Below are 19,549 nucleotides of genomic sequence, written 5' to 3' on the forward strand. Positions count from 1 at the left end.
TGTATCTGCGACTCATGCATAGGTGGTGGAGTCTGAAATCCATAGTGAGATGATGATTCAAAATTGTAGATGAATGGATGTGACTCAGAATTGATATAAGATGGACCAATAACGTCCTCCCCGAAAAATAATTTAGCATTCCTGGGAGCGTGCATTGAGTATCATGGGTTTCTGTGAGTATTTCTTTGTGTACGCCACGCTGGGTTTCTTCATCTCCCCATGATGGATCATTAATTTCCTGCACAGAAAAATTGTGTGTAAATAAAAGTTATGTAAGTTGTAAATAAAATTGTTGTACACATGTAATTCCTTGTTATAATTGTACATACCTGACCGTTGTTGTAGCTTTGTGCTGCCTCGCTTGTGTCAAGCAAACGATTCTCAGGCCAACGAGTCTCCTCGGGCATCCCGATCCTTCGCGTGGGCGGATATGGCTGAGATCCTTGAGTGTGTGCGCCATATGCCGTATATGCATCCTGGTCCATGAAATGAGTCTGTTCGGGCATCGAACCTAAATCTGGAGCATGTACCTGGGATGTCTGCCCATGTAGTGGTAGAGACGAGTCATGTCGTGGAACGGTCGGTGTAGTACTAGGACCCTCTCCCCACCGCCTAGACGACGACGGCGCCGCACTCGGTCTAGCTGACCTCGGTTCCGGAATGTTGTACGCTCCAGTGGCAACGTCGTTCTCTCTACTGCATCTCATAATCCTTATGGTGACGAATTCGCCAATTCTTTTTAAGAAGGACGTGCCTTTAGGACCAATTCCATGGGCTCACATTCCTTCCCTCGCCATCGCCTGTGCTTCCGTGCAGATATCAATCTGAACAAAAATCGTTGTTGGTTGGTTGAATTGTTCATGAAATGATGGACCTGAATAGCAAGATGTTGATGATTACCGTGGAGTCACGATAGTAAACTGATGATGTGTCTATCCGTCTCTGCAACTGTTCCATATGCGTGGGATGTGTTGGCATCGTAGGTGGTTCACTCGTCAGTCTAGTACGTGTGCTCATGCGATACCAATTGTAGTACGCTTTGTGGTTGTCGCGAGGAGGATTTTCATGATTTGGATTCAAGATTTGGATTTTCATGATTTGGATTTAAGAAGGTCTGAAGAGGATTTTCGTGAAGGTATGATGAGGATTTTCATGATTTGGATCTAAGAAAAGCTGGCAACGGTGGTGGTTGTTGTGATACCCATGCAAAAGTTGGGGCATTTCAGCCATAACCTGCAATCACGATTAAATGATATTAAATATTGCGAAGATTACATCACACTGAAATGAAATTAAATATTCCAAAGATTACATCACGACGAAATGAAATTAAATATTCCGAAGATTACATCATGACGAAATGAAATTAAATATTCCGAAGATTACATCATGACGAAATGAAATTAAATATTTCGAAGATTACATATCATGCAGTGTTGTTGTTATGATACGGACACTCCCTACGCGAGTGACCAACGCACCTACAAACGCGGCATCGCCTTGGTTTTCCCAACTGGTTGTGGTCCATGTCATTGCGATGACGCCTAGACTGACACTGTCCCTTGGTGGTTCGCATCAATGCGGGATCTGGAACCCATTTGGTCCCTTCTGGCCACAATTGCTTGTATTTCATATCAATGCCCCATTCCCATAACTCACCATTCCAAGTGTTGTATAAATTATGCATGTTGAAGTACGGTGACACGTATGGCTCGACACTAATTTTTTGATCTGCAGCTGCCCGCAATACGTGACTGCAAGGGTATCCCAGAAGCTTGGGCTTGTTGCAAGTGCACTCACACGAGGTTGTGCCAAGGGTCATAGCTTGTTTTTTTGCTTTTTTGCTCCCCTGTGGTGACCCTTGACAAACTTTGCTCGCACACTAACTTCCCATTTATTCCTAAGTGCATCTACCTTTCTGCACCCATGTCTTTGCGGCTTCTTTGCTTTCTCATCAAGATGTCTTTGCATCTTCTTAGACCAGGGCTTGTTCAAATCAACTAGTGCCTTGGCGACGGTGACTCTGTCTGCAAAGTATGACACAGTCCGGTTCCAAGTTTCATCAATTAGTGATGTGATAGGTAGTGCCCTCACCCCTTTAAGAACACCATTATACACCTCGGACATGTTGCTTGTCATTATACCGTATCGAGTGCCAGTGTCGTGAGACTGCGTCCACTTGTACAAATTAGGATAATTCTCACTGATCCACTGGCTCAAATTTATTGCTGTCCGACGACCCCTCCGGTCTTTTCTCGCCGGGAGGGATGCGCGCTCGATCTCACCATTGATACCTGCCCAGATAGCATTCATTTTTGCTACAGTTTTTTGCATGCACATCCTCTTGAATAGCTTGAAACAATCTTTGTTATTGAATTTGGAATAAAAATTAGCTGCCAAATGCCTCATGCACCACCTTGTCTCCAGATCGGGCCACCCCCAATCTGGATCTTGTGAAGCCTTAATTATCTCGAGCGCGCTTAATAGTCGAGTGTTGCGATCAGAGATGATGCAAACCCCTTCCCGATCTTTGATGACCCCCATCTTCAGGCAACACAGGAACCACAACCAAGTATGTTTGTTTTCGCTCTCGACTAGTGCATAGGCAATAGGAAGAAGTTGATTGTTTGCATCAGCTGCCATCGCCACTAAGAGTGTGCCCTTGTACTTTCCAGTGAGAAATGTACCATCAATTGATACAACCGGACGACAATGCTTGAATGCTTGTATAGTTTGGGAGAATGCCCAGAATAAGCGGTCCAGGATTTGCTCGTCCCGGTTCAATGGATTTGGACGTTCTTTCCGAAAAACTTGAGTCCCCCTGTTAGCAACTGAAATCTGATGCAGCATTCCGGGGGCAAAAGAGTACGCCTCCTCATAGGTTCCATACAACCTCTGGAATATCTTTTCCTTTGCATGGCGAGCCTTGTTGTAGCTGACAGGGAAACCAATCAGATCAGATGCAGTTGCTCGCAAAGCCCTAATACTAATATTAAGACTTTCCTGCACAATGGTTTGCATGACCTGTGTCACATATTCTGCAGTCACATTACGGTGCTGTGAAAGAGTGACGGTTTGCTCACAGCCATGTTGCTCTATTCTTGTGACATGGCATGGCTGACATACCCAGGCTTATGGCGAGCAATAACTCTTTCGCGGCAACCCGCTTCGCGATGGATGCATATGAGCTTCAACTCCTTTCTATCAGACTGCTTCACTCTATGTTGCATGTGTATGGCAATTGCATAGTTATGTATTGCTTGTTTAGCAGATTTCTTATCTGGGAAAATCTGCCCAACGGCCAGACTTCCCGCTTCTAGGCCAGCAACGGAGCGAAATTCATTGGTGATGCTCATAACCTGTAAAAACTCTGGGTTGATTGGTGCAACGGCCGCCTTCTCAGGAGGAACAACTTCATCATCATCTGATTCCGAAGAGGCAGAAGAATGACCATCATCGTCATCATCTAGCGCCTCCGGCAATCCCTCGACATGTTCACTCATGTCAATGACCGCATACCAATACCCTGTGTCATACACTTGTTGGCCACCTGTTGGTTCCGATGGGCCGGCGTCGGGGGCTACAGTTATGGCCACTTGTTGGCCACCCGTTGGTTCCGATGGGCCGACGTCGGGGGCTACAGTTATGGTCAACTCGGCCTCACCGGCACCGCTACTGCACTCGGCGACATCACTGGCAGAAATGAACTACACATAAACTATGGGTTGTCCACACATGGAGTTATAGGGATTGCTTGCAAAACCCATGTATGACGCCCATGCTCTTTCACCAGTAACCTGCCGCAGAACCCAACGATTTCCTCCCTCAACCACGAAAGCCTCCATGGTCATTTTTTTCCATTCATCGGTGCACCAAACACCGCTCGGATGCACCTTATAACTGTCGTATACTCTACATTAACCATGTCTCTCACTACAATCGTAGTCATCCCGCACCTAGACACATGCATCCACACCAGAAGGACCCTCACGTACGATGTGCCCATAAAACACTAACAATTTTTCCATAGTACCTAACGAGCAGTCATATTTACATTGTTAGTCCATTAAAAATCATATTATTATATTTATATTCTAATAACAACATCCATTACTTATTTTTTTTACATATAACAATTTAACAAATATTCACAGATGACTGTACATCTACGCATAATAATTTATATTGTACCATCATATTATTATATTTATATTGTAATAACATCCATTATTTATCTTTTTTTACATATAACAATTTAACAAATACTCACAGACGACTATACATCTATGCATAATAATTTATATTATACCATTTGTCGCGACACTACATCTATAAAATAAATACAAGATAAATTACAATATGTCATTAGTACCTCTGGTTTAATAAGGATATCCTTACGAATACAAAATATCACCAGTATAATATCAGCGAATTCGATCAATTATCATATGAACAAAAATATTACACACATAATTATTTCCGTGCTAGCAAAAGTTTTAAAATACATATTACATGCATATATATATCATGAGTCATATATCTACGGGGTTGACAAATTATCACATAAACAAATATATTACACACGCGTCTTGCATGTAATAATACTAATAGAGTTAACATATTATTACATGTTTAACAAAAATGCTAGTTACACACACATTTTTTCGACTGCTTTCTAAATACCAGTTGCATGCAAACACGAACAAATCACCGGTAATATATGAACAGAGTCGACCTATTATCACATGAACACAAATATGAACATAGTCTCATACCTTGATCTTCAATTTAGTAGTTCATATCGCATGACAAAATAGTTTCACAAAAGTGATAATACATTCCCTAAGACAAAAGATAAATACATATACTTAGAAACTAATCAAACAAAAAAAAACATCATGCATGCAAACACGACCAACAGAAATGGAAAGCTCTTACCTTGATCTATCTTTTTTTCAACTACAACGTCTTTAAAATAGTTTCACAAAAGTGACAATACACTCCCTAAGACAAAAGAAAACACATACTTAGAAACTAATCAAACAAAATAAAACATCATGCATGCAAACATGACCAACAGAAATGAAAAGCTCTTACCTTGATCTATCTTTTTTCCAACTACAACGTCTTCAAAATCTAACTTTAAACCATCCAAAATCGCAACTTAAACCTTCATATGGAGTAGTTCTTGAGAAGAGAGTGAGAAAGAGAAAGAGAATAGAGTGACATAGAAGGCGACGGCAGGAGAAGAGAGTGAGAGAGGAGGCAGCGACGCAGTTCGTTTATAAAGAAGAAGTTTCACACTGTTTCATCGGTGAAGAGCGGGAAATTTGTGCCACTGTTCCGTCAATGGAGACTGTCTCAACGTAGAAATCAACGACCCTGGAAATCAGCGCAGTCAGTGGAAATCAACGCCGCAACAGTACCGGCCGCTTCCTCCCGAGGTGGCAGGTCCCGCCTGGCCGCCAGCTGCCGAGGCGACAGGGCCCACACCTCTGTCGCCGTTACGTTGCCGCGACGCTGGAACGGAAACGTGCGTCGGCCGCCTGGGCTCGTGGCGGCAGGCTTGTCGGCCGCCTGTGCTCGTGGCGGCAGGCCCTAGCCGCCTCGGGCGGTGGCGACAGGTGGCATGTGTCGACTGACTCGCCTGCCGCCACGGGAGGTGGGGGTCTTTTCCATAGATTTCATCCACATGTGGTCCTTTCTGACAAATGCACTCGGCTAAGGGTCCTTTTGGACAAAACTTTGAAAGAGAGGAAGAGGACGGATCGAGAGAAGAGGGAATAAGATTTCTGTGATGGGAAACGAAAGACACGTGATAAGGCTGCGAGTGGTGAGGCACATGCGGGACACGCGTCATAAGAAGGAGGCAGCTTATGAGCGCGTATTATCAGCCGGTTGAAACAAAGTGATTTTTTAAAGATAAAAGGGCGTTGAGATTTCAGGAAAAAGAAAGTGATTGGTTCTAGCAGCGCCGCGGGCCATTTTGGGCCTGCCAGCCATCCGCCAGCCTTGTGAAGTTTGAGCCCATGAGAATCTCCACACGGAAAGCGGGAAGCTCAAAAACACACGCGCTCTCCACTAGGTGGGAGCACGTCTGCCGTCGGCCGGATCCGCTCCGCATTTCGCCTTCCCTCTCGTCAAATTCAAAATCTCTCCCCCCAAATCCAAATCCCCCCCTCCTCCCCCCCCCCCTCTCCCCTGCCGCACCATGTCACCCGCCGCGGCCGTCTCCAGCGACGACGAGACGAGGCGCCTCGCGCGCGAGGCGGCGCGCGTGTTCGACGAGTGCCGCGCCTCCCTCGCCGTGCACCCGCGCAAGCTCCGGGAGCTCGCGGCGGTCCGCGCCTCCGCGTCTGGCGGCCGCTTCCTCCCGGCCTTCTGCAACGCCATCACCCCGCTCTTCGAGGTCCCCCGCCGCTCCCCGGCCTCCGACCGCGTCACACGCTTCGCCGTGGCCTTCGCCTCCTCCTCCGCCTCCGCGGGCGCGGACGGCACCGGGTTCCTCGAGGGTTTCCTCCGCTTCCTCCTCGTCGCCTCCGCCGCAGCGCTCCGACCCGCGCGCTTCCGTGCCTGCCAAATCATCTCTGAGGTGAGTGTTCGGCAAGCTGTGAGAAGATTTCTCTCAACTTGATAAGAAGAGTACTTCACTTTCCTCTAGATGCGTGATTTCGTTTTGCCTAACTTCAGTTTTCATTAGAGATTTAGAGTATTCGAGGAACTTGTATAATTGCTGTTGCAAACGTGGTTAATGATGTGTTCCATTCTGTGCCTGTTAGCCTTAACCTAACTTCGATCTGGCTACCTCAATTAGTCCCAGTAAAACGTTAGTTAAAAGTTAAAACCCCTGTGATACCTGCTGCCCCCATGCAGCTTTGGTTACAGTGATTTGATCCATTTCTTTCTGCTTTTTAAATTGCCTGTGAAGAAGAACGTAATTTGAGCTATTCTTAATTCAGGTAGTGTCAAGACTACCACTTCCACATAAATTACTTACTTGCTGACATTGGCAATTTTTCTCGTAGATCATAATGCAAGTACCGGATGATGCCGAGGTGAGTAGTGAGATTTGGGATGAAGTGATTGATGGCATGAAGATTCGGGTTCAGGATAAGATTCCTGCAATTCGGGTTTTTGCTGTCCGTGCATTGTCTCGTTTTGCGATTGACGAAGAGGATGGTGGCATCATCGGTATCTTTCTTGAGACTCTAGAAAAAGAACAAAACGCTGTATGTTAGATCAACTCAGTACCCTTAATATTTCTTTTACATTCCTTGTTATTACATCTGATGGAGTTTTTGTTTGATTTGAGAAGGAGGTCCGAAAGACAATTATTTTGTCTCTTCCACCATCAAGTGCTACACTGGAGTCAATCATTGAATCAACAATTGATACTAGCGAATCAGTTCGGAGGGCAGCATATTTTGTGCTTTCAACTAAATTTCCCCTCCAAAGTCTTAGGTGAGCAATTCTTTCCACTGGAAGTAGAGAAGCCAGTTGACCAATACCTACATATGAAATGCACAACTGGTTTACCAACACCATGTGAGAGAATTGATGGCTTCTTTTGGTTCAGCATCAAGCAGAGGACAACTCTCCTTCACAGAGGCATCTCAGATAGGTCTCCATCTGTGAACAATGAATGCTTGAGGATGCTGAAGGAGGAGTGGCTTGTAAAGCATTGTGGTGGAGATGTCATCGCCCTTCTCAGGTTTCTTGATGTCGAGACTTATGAGTCAGTTGGAGAATCCGTGATGGGGGTGCTTCTGAAGGATGGTGCTGTGCGAGTGCAAGATGGGCAAACTATCATGCAGTACTTTACTGAAAATACCGAGGATGCTGGTAAATCAGAACAAAATCACATGCCTTTTATGTTGCAGATTTCCGTGAAGTTCAATATGATCATGCTGAAAACTGAATTTCCGAGAAGGAAGCATGTGGTTGCAGTTGCACTTGAATGAAATAAGTAATCCTGAAACAAAACAATGAAAGTGACAAACCCAACGACTAAATTGTATTTTTCTATTGTCAAATTGATTTTCTATTATCAATTATCAGGTTCATAAAGTTTGTCGTTTCCCATCATAACTTTCCGCTACTGGTAAATATCATCATCCACACTATATTTGTGCAGAACAAGTTTCCAGTATCAAGCTCATGGAGGCTGAGGTTGCTCTTTACTGGAAAGTCATGTGCATGCACTTGCAGGCTGAAGCTCAGGTAAGCATCAGTCGTTTTACCTTTGCTATGCACCACAATTGCTGAACAATTGTTTATGGCACTCCTGCAAGAAGGTAGTGCTGCATGTTTATTTTCGCGATAAAACGTGAAAGCACTTGTGTTTTTTGCAAGTATATATGTGGATTACCTGACCCTTTCCATCAATTTGGACTTTTGGTTGCGTTGGCTAGTGCATGAGGCTTGACATGGTATCAGGGCCCATAGTCTTGAGTTCAAATCCTGACTTTCGCAATTTATCCAAAAATTGTTGCTGGCCCCCCTCTGTATCCATGTATAGGCCTCTTGAGTCATACCTTTGAGTCTATTCACGTGTTGGACGCGAGAGGGGGTGTTGCATTGGCTAGTGCATGAAGCTTAACACGTTTCATTTCATTGGAAAGTTAGAGATGTTCATATACGCAGAGAAAGGTTCAGAAGCCTTGATAGAGGACATCCCAGCACCCGGGCAGTAGCACTCTCAGTCCTAAGGCACCAGCTCTAGCCCAGAGTCTTGCCTCCTTAATTCTGGCCACCATTTACACATCTATTGTGTCAATGTGCCATAATTTTCCTACCTTAGGGCGTGTTTCTTTGTTTCTAGCTTGACTTAGCCAAATCTTGGGCAAAGAGTTCGGCAACGGTTTAGTTGCAACCATGTAGGCATGTACCTGACCTTTATATACTCATTTTTTTATTTGTTGCACCTTTACTCATTTTGTAAATTTGTAGTCATTTTTTACCACAAATGTGATAACCAATTTGCCCACCACAAAGACTGTGGCTTGGCAAACTTGTGGCACCCTTAGTAACTTGTGGTATGCCACGGCTAGGTGATTAGGTGTGCCAAACTTATTGTAGTGAACTAAATAGCCCTTATGTGTTTAGCACATTAAATAACTATTCCTTCCAGGATTTGAACATATGAAAAGAGAAATACATTTACCTTTGTCTCAAAAATACTTCAAAAATAGAGAATTAGTTCATTGCTTTGGATCATTGCAAATATCAGTGGTGTTGAAAAATACCATCAAGTGCCACTGACACGTGTCTACAGGACTCAACTATCAGTATCATCCAATTCATACATTGTGATTGCACCAAATGACTAAAGCTATAAACTGGAAAATACCGTCCAATACGAGGATGATAGTTTGAGCCTGGGGTTAGTGTCTACCTTTCATATGGCACAATCAAGAGTATTCCAGCTTGGTGATCTTTTACGGTGATAATAAACAATATTGCCCTTAATCATATTATAGTTTCATTGGGTTTCGTAAATATATTACAATATGGGTATAATTATGTGTTGGAGACCGCATATATGTCCATGACACCTGTGACAGGATGGAGTAACATTTAGGGCCTCTTTGTTTATCAGGATTTGAGAATTGCAATAATTGAGCAAAATCATACTATTGCTATGCATGGAGTCCTGCAAGATTTTCTTTGCACCATACGAGAAACAATGAAATATTTCCAAGAGGTTTGAGTTACTAGAAAATTTCCTATAAAATGTATTGCAGCAGAATTATTAGGAACAAAATATTCTATAGGATAGTCCTACAAATCAAACAACCTACAAAGGAAAACTTCTAAGGATTCCTATCCTCCAAAATTCATATGAATTTCGTTTGCATCAAATAGGCACTTTTAGCTTAATATGGGCATATGGCTTGGTTACAGAAATGGTCCAGTGCAAATATCATTCATTGTATGTGAACTATTGTTATTTGGGAGGTGATGAAAGGACTAATGGTGCTTGCAAGTGTCAGCTTTCCATATTGTTTCTGGATGTAGTTTTCATCGAGTTTTAGAAATCATATTTTCTTGTAATATTCAAAGGAAATGCCTGAATTCAGCAACGGGTCATGGTTATTCTGCTGATACAGGCTTGTTCCTCATATACAAGTTCAAATAAACACCAATGATTCTGTTGGTTAGTGAAACACTGAACTAGATTACTACAGTATTAAGGCCATGTAATTATTCTTCAGATCAAAGGTTCGGAGGCTGCAACAACTACGGGGACAGAGGCAGCAGTATATGCTTCTGAGGCGTCGGATAAAAATGATCTTCTTGATGGTGTCCTTCCTAGCACAGTTGCTGAGTTTGTTGATTTGGTAAAAGCGCACCTTTCAGCTGGTAAGCATGAATACTGATTGTACTTTTCAGAACCATTCAGTGAGTGAATTTTCAAGAGACCGGCTTAACCGGTCCAACTGCAGTTCAATATATTATTAGATTTATTTTTAGAATAATATTCTATCATTTTCAAGCTGTCTTCCCTGGAGAACACTTATGATTTTTCCAGTTGAACTGCTGGTCTGGTTTTTACAAATATGGTTACAATTGGCTACCTTTTCTTCAGGACAACAGAAATGGAGCATTTTCTCACATGTGAAAATTGATTTCTTTATGTGTTTGTTCCATTTCAGGACCAAATTATCACTTTGCGTCGCGGCAACTATTATTGCTTGGTGGAATGCTTGACTTTTCTGATAGCATGAACAGGAAAGTTGCAAGTTCATTTCTGTATGAGCTTCTGAATAGACCACTTGAACATGAAGTTGATGAAGATGGAAACCAGATCGCCATTGGTGACGGTGTCAGTCTTGGAGGGGACCTGCAGTGGGCGAAAGCAGTCTCAGAATTGGCTAAAAAGGTTCATGCTTCTGTTGGTGAATTTGAAATGGTGATTGCCACTGTTGTTGAAGAACTGGCTAGACCCTGCAGGGAGAGAACTGCTGATTTCATGCAATGGATGCACTGTCTGGCGGTGACAGGTCTTCTTCTAGAGAATACTTCAACCTTACGAAGCCTGGAAGGCACAGCAATCAGACCGTCTGAAGTGCTTCAGTCATTGTTGCTTCCTGCAGTAAGTCTGTTTTTTATGCAATCCCCTAGGTGTATAGCTTTATAATATTTTATAGCTTTTCTAGGTACTAAGTCCATGTGGTCGTAAGGTTCATAAAAATTGAGCATGGGTTCTAAATTTGCTGCTCTTGAACATCGTGCAGGCAAAGCAGAAACATGTTGACGTACAGAGGGCCGCTTTAAGATGCCTTTGTCTTTTTGGCTTGTTAGAGAATAAACCAAGTACAGAGTTGGTGAAGCAGTTGCGTTTATCATTCATCAATGGGCCTGACTTGGTTAGTGCCATGGCATCCAAGGCCTTGATTGATCTTGTCACTTGGCATGGTCCACAAGAATTAGATCAAGCCATTGGAACTGAACCATCTGATGCCAACTACGAGAAGACTCAGTTTGCTCCTGTGGACATCTCTGATTTGAATGATGATGATCTAAATGTTGGAATTCTTAGTATTCTGTTTTCTGGATTTCATAAAGATGACTGGGGGTTCAGCCCAGAGGGTGATAACCATGATAATGTCCTGACCATTCTTGGTGAAGGTTTTGCAAAAATTCTTCTTTTGAGTGAGAACTATCCAAGCATATCCGCAGACTTGCATCCTGTTATCCTAGCTCAACTTGTAAGATTATATTTCTTGGAGGAATCTAAAGAACTCGGAAGGTTAATTACTCATATTGCACCCTGTTTCTTTTTTCAGTTCTTTCTCACACACCCTGACATTTGTTTCTTTATCCAGATTGAAGCAGTGTCTGTCTGTCTTCTTTCTCCATTATCCATCCCTTTCAGACAAGCACAAGGCAAGTTGACAAAGAATATTGTTCATGTTTTCCAGGATATTCTTTTAAAAAAGGATTTCAAACTAAAAGTACTGACAATCTTTCCTTTTTATAGAGGTGTGTCTCGAGTGCATTTGTACCACTCATGAGAGCTATGTGGCCAGGTATCCACGGTAATCCTGGGGGCAGTGGACCTGTTGTTTCGAAAAGGCGTAAACATGCAGTCCAAGCTGCTCGTTTTATGGTTCAAATGGTACAAAGTCCGTTGTTTTCAGCAGAAACAGCAGAGCAAGCTTGCATGAGTCCTGAAAGCCTTTCGGGTTCACCAGGTCTGTTTGTCAATTATGACATCAGTGAGGAAGGGCTTGCCATCCGTATTGCAGTGGAGGTACTGTCACTTGCTTCTATGATTCTGTTGCAATTTGTGATGCACTGGACTAATCATCCATTTCACCTGTTGTCTCATGCACATTGCACCAAATTCTCTGGGAATAAAATATCAAGAGTTGTGTGTGAGAACTGACATCAAATGCTTGGAATATTGCAGGTAGGAAATAGCCAAGACAAGAAGAGCGCGCCTGTGAGAGCATATGCCTTGGCTTTGTGCAAGGTTGCGGTGCTTCTAAGATTTCGGCAATCAGAACAGAAGGCCATCAAGTGCATGAGAGGACTAGTGAACACATTGGCTGCTTCAGCGGCTTCTGACAAGGACCTTATGAAGGAGCTCGCTCAAATGGCATCAAGGCTCAAGTCACTTGATGAGTCCCCGGAGGAAGAACTGCCACAAGATCAAGCCGACGCCCTATTCGGTATGTCCAACGGCTCGCATCATACACGCATTAAAAAATGTTCACATTCCTGACGATTTGCATCGTACCTGTGTGTCTTGGTTGTTTCAGAGCAACTAGGATTGGCTGACGGCATCAAGCTTGACACCGTCAATCCAGTGGTGCCACCAACGCCAGCACCTTCTCGGTCAGGCCGGGCTCCTCCAGCCAGGAGAAGAGCAAGGCGGGCGGCATCGTCTAGCGATGACAGCGAAGCGGAAGCTGAAGCGGAGAGCTTGGATGTAACATCGGGGAGCCAGGTCCAGGCCACTCCCAGCGTGACCACGGCACGCGCTCAGAGAGCAAGCAAGACTGCGGCCCTGAGCAAGTTCAAGTCTTCTGTGAAACCTTCTCTTGAGGCTGCTTCTGACAGTGAACAAGAGGAGATGTCCGGACTGACAACTGATGAGGATCCGTCCGATGATTCCGACGACCCTGACGAGGAGTCGTCTTAAGTTTCTTGGGAGCTGAGGTATCTATCTGCTGGTGTTCTTGACCGGAAGAACCCAGCAATTGTTATTTGAAGTATGGAGGGTGTGGCACTTGCCACTATGTATTGTTTGGTTTGAACTAGTAGATCAAGTACTCGGGTGCTCTTCAGCTTGCAAGGCTGGAAAGATTATGCTTTTGATACGTAGATTCGATTCAAGGATCATTGAGATTGTATAAACAGCTCTACTTGAAAGAATGTTGCTCTTCTGCACTATTGTTTGTCTTTTTCAAGTTAGGTTATCTGAATTCGGGTCTACGCACTGAAATTTATAAAGTTTGACAAGAAATATTCAACCTTATTATAATTTTAAAATGTCAACCAAAAGCCACGGCCAGTCATCCAACCCATCGAAAGGTTATTCGGGTCTACACATGTCGGCTTTTACCACTGTATTTCTTCCAAACAGCTCCGTTCCTCATGTCCATATGAACTTCTGCAACACTGTAATTTCGTCCTTCTAGCAAATTGTGCGTCGAAGTTGGTCTATGCAATTTCTGCTTCATCAAACTCTCAAAAACCCACTTCCAAAATTAGGACTCTGGGTGGCATCATCTGACCATCGCCAACACCTACCTGCCAATAATTTCTGCATACTCAAAGACAAGTAGGACCCACCCTACATTTCCCAACACCTCAGTCATGCGTTGTAGTGACGGAGGCGAGCGGGGAGAGAGACGGAGCAGTGGCGGCACAGGTTCAACGCCGCCGCCGAGCAGTAAGCCTGCAGTATCTCGACCTCAAGGTTATGCTATGGAAACGTGAATGGTCATTTCGTCAGCCTACCTTCAACGCATCAATGTTAAGATAGGTACTAAATATATTGAAGGACTTGACAACTTTTAATTTATTGTTGCTAAGCATCCTTCATTTAATCATTTAGCAACTGAAGTCATTCATGCCTTTGGGTTTCTTTCATTCAAGTGTTTTACCTAGGTTCATGCACGTGGCATTGTTTCTTCTTAGGGTTGCTACACGCATCTCTCTTCTTAATTACCTTGTCATATTAGATTTTTTTCGCTCTTGCTGGGTTACCACACTCATCTCTTAATTACTTTGTCACATCAAATTTTTACCACACTCATCTCTTAATTAGCTTTTTTTACCTCTCGATACAAACAGATGATCTAGCCTGAATTAAATGTGGGGTTTCCCTTTTCTCTTGCAGAAGGAAACAACTTTTTGTCTACTTGAACCATTATAGCATCACCAAATTATGGATAAATCATCTGAAGAAAACATACTAAAAGGCAACAGCCACCGAAAACAAATGGTTGCTCAAGCTGTTAACCACCAATTACAATGTCACTGCTGGACTAGAAGAACTAGGAACTGCAGTCCAAATCTACGGTCTTTAAGCTGATGTAAAAGACATGTAACATATGTGCACACAGCTGGGAGATGACCAACGGCAACTCAGCAGCAAACCACACATAAAACAAGCTCAAATTCAAAGCCTCAGCCAAAGTTCCAGGTTCGATCTGATGAGATGCAGCATCTTAGTCAACATTCATTGCTCCAGAGTTGTGATAGGTGTCCAGCTCCTTGTCCAATTGATCAGCCGATTTCACCGACCCCTTCCGTACATAGACGCCACGCCCACGACCTCGACCGAAGGTGCTACGCCCACGCCCACGTCCACGTCCACGAACTGTTCCTCCTCTTTGAGCAAAGCCGTTGTTGCGCTTCCACCTGAAGGTACAAACACAATGTGTTAATCAAAGTTCAAGGCAATAAAATAATTGTCTTGCAGATAACAGATCTTTCCATGAACTATGATGCGGAAACTTTGTCTGCCAACACTAGAGAAAAATACTGCCTCTGTTCCTAAATATAAGTCTTTTTAGAGATTTCACTAGGGGACTACATACGGAGCAAAATGAGTGAATCTACACTATGGAATATGTCTATATACATCTGTATGTAGTCCCCTAGTGGAACCTCTAAAAATACTTGTATTTAGGAACGGAGGGAGTAGCTCGCATGACCAACACTCAAAAATATTTGGCCCTGCTATGCAAAAGCAACAATCAAACATGTACTGCAGGCCAATTGTATCACAATTGGCTTTTTAGATCAAACTGCATCACATATGATTAGCTGCCAGTTCCTACAATGAACTACGACAAGCATGAAGCTCATCGATACATCTAGAAATATCTAGCACTACCACAAGGTTCAGAAAGATGTGCAGACACACAAACGTTGCCACCATAGCATATGAAGTCACAACACTAGACAACAAAGTTTCACATGTTGTATAGGCACACAAGCTTCATAGCAACTACTTGTTGGCAGACTTCCCATGGATTGCTATTTGAATCAAGGTTGTGTACTGGTCATAAGAGGTAAGCTGCACTACTCTTATTTTTATCCAGCAAAAGAAATTACAAAGATGTGGAATCCTAAGAACCTACCCAGGAAGGAAACCAGACGAGTCAGTCGCACCTCGACCAAACCCACTTGGACGGGACCTGAAAACATCATGTAGTCAGAAACAGATAGGCAAAAAGTTCAAACTACTATAATGTGATTGGTAAATTTGATAAGCATGGATCCTCTAACTAAAAGATGCACTCGCAAAGAAGAGCCATACATCACAACTTCTCTCTGTCCTCTTCCTCTTGCGCCTGGAACAACACTAACACGAGGTGCAGGAGCAGCAGCCAAACCCAAATTTGCTCCTATCATTTCGATCTTCATTTCTTTCCCATCAAGACGTACATTATTATATCGTTTCAATGCTTGAACAGCTTCACTCCTCCTAGTGAATATCACCTCAGCTGAACCCTGCTCAAGAATATCCATGAAAAATACAACCATATAATATTCTGACATGCAGTATGAGCAAAGCTGTAAAGTAGGACTACTAGAACATGCTCTATTTTATGGTCTGTCATAATTTAATAGAGGGACCAGCACTTTTACTAATGTTTCGCAGGTAAAGGTAGATAAATATTCAAAAAAAAAGAATGAGGTAAATAAATAATGCTACTTATTAAGATTGGAGTATTAGGTTAAATAGGTTGTCCACTGACTATCAAAAGTAAGAAAGTAAAAAAAGGGCATACCCAGTGCTGAAAGCTCCCATACAAGGTGGGGTCTGAGGAAGGGAATTTCTTACATAATAATTCTGCAAGAGGCTGGTTCAAACCCCAGGACCTTCAGGCCACAAGTGGAGAGACTATCGAAAGTAAGATTATTTAAAAAAAAGGCTGTTCACATGAAGCTTCTGTGTGTGTCATACTGTCATGTATGTGTTGGGGCAGTGAAGAGGCTTGGTGGATACAAGTTCTAAGGTCTAAAGTCTAAACTAGCAATAAATCAAAGCAACATTCAGCTTTGGGCAAGCAACATCAAATATGACATGAATAAATAATTAAATATATAATGCATATTGCAGGAGAAAAGGATACCCTGTTATCATTTCACACACTTACAAGAGTTATTGTGTGTGTCTGTATCATCAGGCTGTGCTGGGCCAAATTCTAGCTTATAGTTAGTAGGTCCTAAGTTCATTACAAACAACCAATGGATTATCCAAACACCTAATATGCACACGATAGGTGCATCATGCATGATCAGGCATATGTTTGGGCAAAAGGCACTTGCTCGTAGCATGAGATTTGCAGAAGCGAGTGCTTAATTGTAAAAACTTGCAGCAGAAAAACAAGCATTCATAAGAGACTTACAGTTGGGTGTCTATTATTGTCATAATGGACAATGCAGTTCTTCAAATGACCCATTTCAGAGAAAAGTTCCTGAAACAGTTGTCGGCAGATAAGATCAGGTTGAGAAAGTCCAATATGATTGAAGCTGTCGAATATTCCAGCATGCATAATATAACAATCCAGCTACCTGTAAATCTTCCTTTGTCACTCCATAGTGCAAGTTTGAAACATACAGCTTGGTACCAGTTTCTATCCCAGGAAGTCCAGCAGCCACCATGCTATCCTCAAACCGATCATGTGTCCATGCAAAATCCTTTGTTTTGTTGAATGACTGATGATGTTCCCCAGCATGCACACCCAGATTGTGATGATAAATTGTTAGCATAATCCCCAAAGCTCATCAATCCGCAGTATTTGATGAGTCAACTAGCATCAGCAAAACTATAAAACCATACGCCATTGCATAAAATGGGTGCTAGCTGATAGCCCCTGTATGAACCAGAGAATTTATCCAGAGAAATAAGTATCCAACAGGTTAATACATAGTCCATCAGCATGCTGACCATGAGAAGAGACAATGTGTTTTTCAGTTTGAAGCATTAACCAGAACAAACCAACAAATATCTCGCCACAAAATTGTCAGCAGCTAAGGGGCAGTTCTCAGGGCATTTTCAAATTGAGAAACCTCTCGGATCCTCTTTGAAGCTCCACAGTTCATAAGTATGCAAAATATGGTCTGAACTGAGCCCTGAGGCCTGAGCTGTCCCATTTATTAAGTTCATAGCCACTTCTTGTCAGGTATCTATTGTAATTTGGGTTCTTGAGGGTATACAGAAAAACAGCGATGATTTTGTGCTTGCCTTGGCAATAGCATACGATGACGAGCGAGTATTGACACCAAGTGGCCTTTGTGAAGGCACTCCCCTTCCACGGAAGGTTCCAACGCCATGTCCACGGCCTAAACCACGGCCTAGCCTTTGGCCATCACCTCTGCCTGACCTTTGGCCATCACCTCTGCCTCGACCAACTCTCTGTCCCCTTCCCCTTCCTCTTCCCCTCCCACTTCTGCTCTTAATCATATCATCGAGTGACATATCCAAAGCTGCCTCCATTTCAATGAAAACTTGAGATTCAATAGGGAGAAAGCCCTGCAAAAAGGACAAAGAAGTTTAATATTATGTATTGCTCAATTGTACTGATGTGGTGCAAGCAAGCAGAGTAACAAATATGCACGCACAGATAGGGGAAAAAAACTGGATATAAGGTCATTGGTTTCCACTAGTTGAGAAAAAGAACCATACCCCATAAGCAGCAGAACAATACAATTTTGAAAAGTTCAGCTCTTCCAAACTTCCTACTATGCTACTATTGTGCTCGTCCAACAAATACACTGTGGTACGAAGAATAGTAGGCTTATTAACTTCACTTTCTTCGAAGTTTTCGATGACATTCAGGATTACACTAACAATTAGTTTATCAGGTACACCGGGCATAGTAGTCCTTATCGGCTATCGCAGTCTGCCGCAAACAACCCCAAAACATAATTTGTAGAACACATCAGGTTCACTAGGACAACCTGGCTAGATCTCTGCATTACCCCTTCTTATCTTACTCTTCTAAGAAGCAACCAATCGACACCATGGGCACTACCATATCGCCTAATCTAGGCAGCCTCACTATCGGGGGTTCCCATAAGCGGTACTGAGCTGGAAAAAAAAATCCGGCACCCGTTCATGCCAATAACATGCACCGCGTTTGCCAAGAGCCCGCGGGATCCAACCGCGCTAGGGCTTTGCGCATGTTAGTGACTCAACCAACGGAGTATACTCGTACTGATGCCAATGCTACCGTAGTTCCAGAAGGGCGGGGAAGTCACCTCTGGGCCTGGGGGGGACCCCCTAGGGCTCTCCGGCGGCGGGCGGATCCTGGATCTGTGGGGCGGGGAATTCTTCTCCTCCGGTCGTTGGCAGGAAGCGCGGAAGGGAGGGCGAGGGGGGCTCAGATCTATGGGCCTTTGACGGCGGCGGTGTCGTTGTCGGTCTGCGCCTCGGCGAGGTCTGCCGACGGAGGGTCGGGGCGAGGGCGGATCCGGAGTTGAGAGGAGAGAGACGACTTCCTTCTAGGGGTGGAAGAGGAAGACGACTTGGTGCGGGTCCCAGGGGATTGGGCTCTGCTTTTATTTGCTGCCGGTGGGAGGGAGATAACTTTTTTTTTTAGGCAAGGGGAGGGAGGAAAATCCTATACGCCGCTCACCTCGTAATGTCGACGCTTCGCACAGGGTTTGCCGGAGCGATCGACGCAGTGGCCGGCCGAATTGCTAGCGAAGCTTTCTTTGTCTCAACAAGTCTCCCCTAATAATAAAGCGCGCAGCGCTTCTATGGTCCGTAGTCGGTCATTTTGCAGAAAAACCCTCGCAGTTTCAGGTAATTAATCCGTAGTCCAATTTTAAGTAAGAACGAACCGTTTCCTGTCATTTTACACAAAAGCCCTCATAGTTTTAGATAATCAACCCGCGGTCCATCTTGTAGTCACAGCCGAACCGTTTTTTGCATTTTTCGAAAAACTCCCTGATGTTTCAGGTAATCAACCCGCCTCCTCTCGCTCCTCGTCCCCTGCCTCCTCGCCTTCGTCCTCCTCCGCTTCTCCGCCCTGCTGGACCCCGGCGCCGCCGTGCCCCGCGTCAAGCGGTCCCC

The 19,549-nt window shown here is 43.8% G+C and overlaps 2 protein-coding genes across 2 annotated transcripts; one reads left to right on the forward strand and one right to left on the reverse strand.

The window, feature by feature from the left end:
• Window positions 1-6,211: 6,211 nt before the first annotated feature.
• On the forward strand, window positions 6,212-13,401 carry LOC123407292 (condensin complex subunit 3). The gene is made up of 12 exons (XM_045100398.1): window positions 6,212-6,592; window positions 7,026-7,229; window positions 7,316-7,461; window positions 7,577-7,842; window positions 8,135-8,220; window positions 10,215-10,362; window positions 10,656-11,095; window positions 11,238-11,752; window positions 11,829-11,889; window positions 11,984-12,256; window positions 12,416-12,677; window positions 12,768-13,401. Exons 1-12 carry the CDS (start codon window positions 6,212-6,214, stop codon window positions 13,148-13,150), a joined length of 3,165 nt encoding a protein of 1,054 aa, XP_044956333.1. The 3' UTR covers window positions 13,151-13,401.
• Window positions 13,402-14,386: 985 nt separating this feature from the next.
• Window positions 14,387-19,013, reverse strand: LOC123407428 (THO complex subunit 4D-like). The gene is made up of 7 exons (XM_045100561.1): window positions 18,733-19,013; window positions 17,717-18,004; window positions 17,044-17,187; window positions 16,878-16,946; window positions 15,782-15,975; window positions 15,603-15,659; window positions 14,387-14,877 (listed from the first exon to the last, which is right to left on the reverse strand). The coding sequence occupies exons 2-7, from the start codon at window positions 17,966-17,968 to the stop codon at window positions 14,685-14,687; spliced, it is 909 nt and encodes a 302-aa protein (XP_044956496.1). The 5' UTR covers window positions 17,969-18,004; window positions 18,733-19,013; the 3' UTR covers window positions 14,387-14,684.
• Window positions 19,014-19,549: the final 536 nt, after the last annotated feature.

This window comes from Hordeum vulgare, chromosome 7H (assembly GCF_904849725.1).
Source record: "Hordeum vulgare subsp. vulgare chromosome 7H, MorexV3_pseudomolecules_assembly, whole genome shotgun sequence".
NCBI lineage: Eukaryota > Viridiplantae > Streptophyta > Magnoliopsida > Poales > Poaceae > Hordeum > Hordeum vulgare.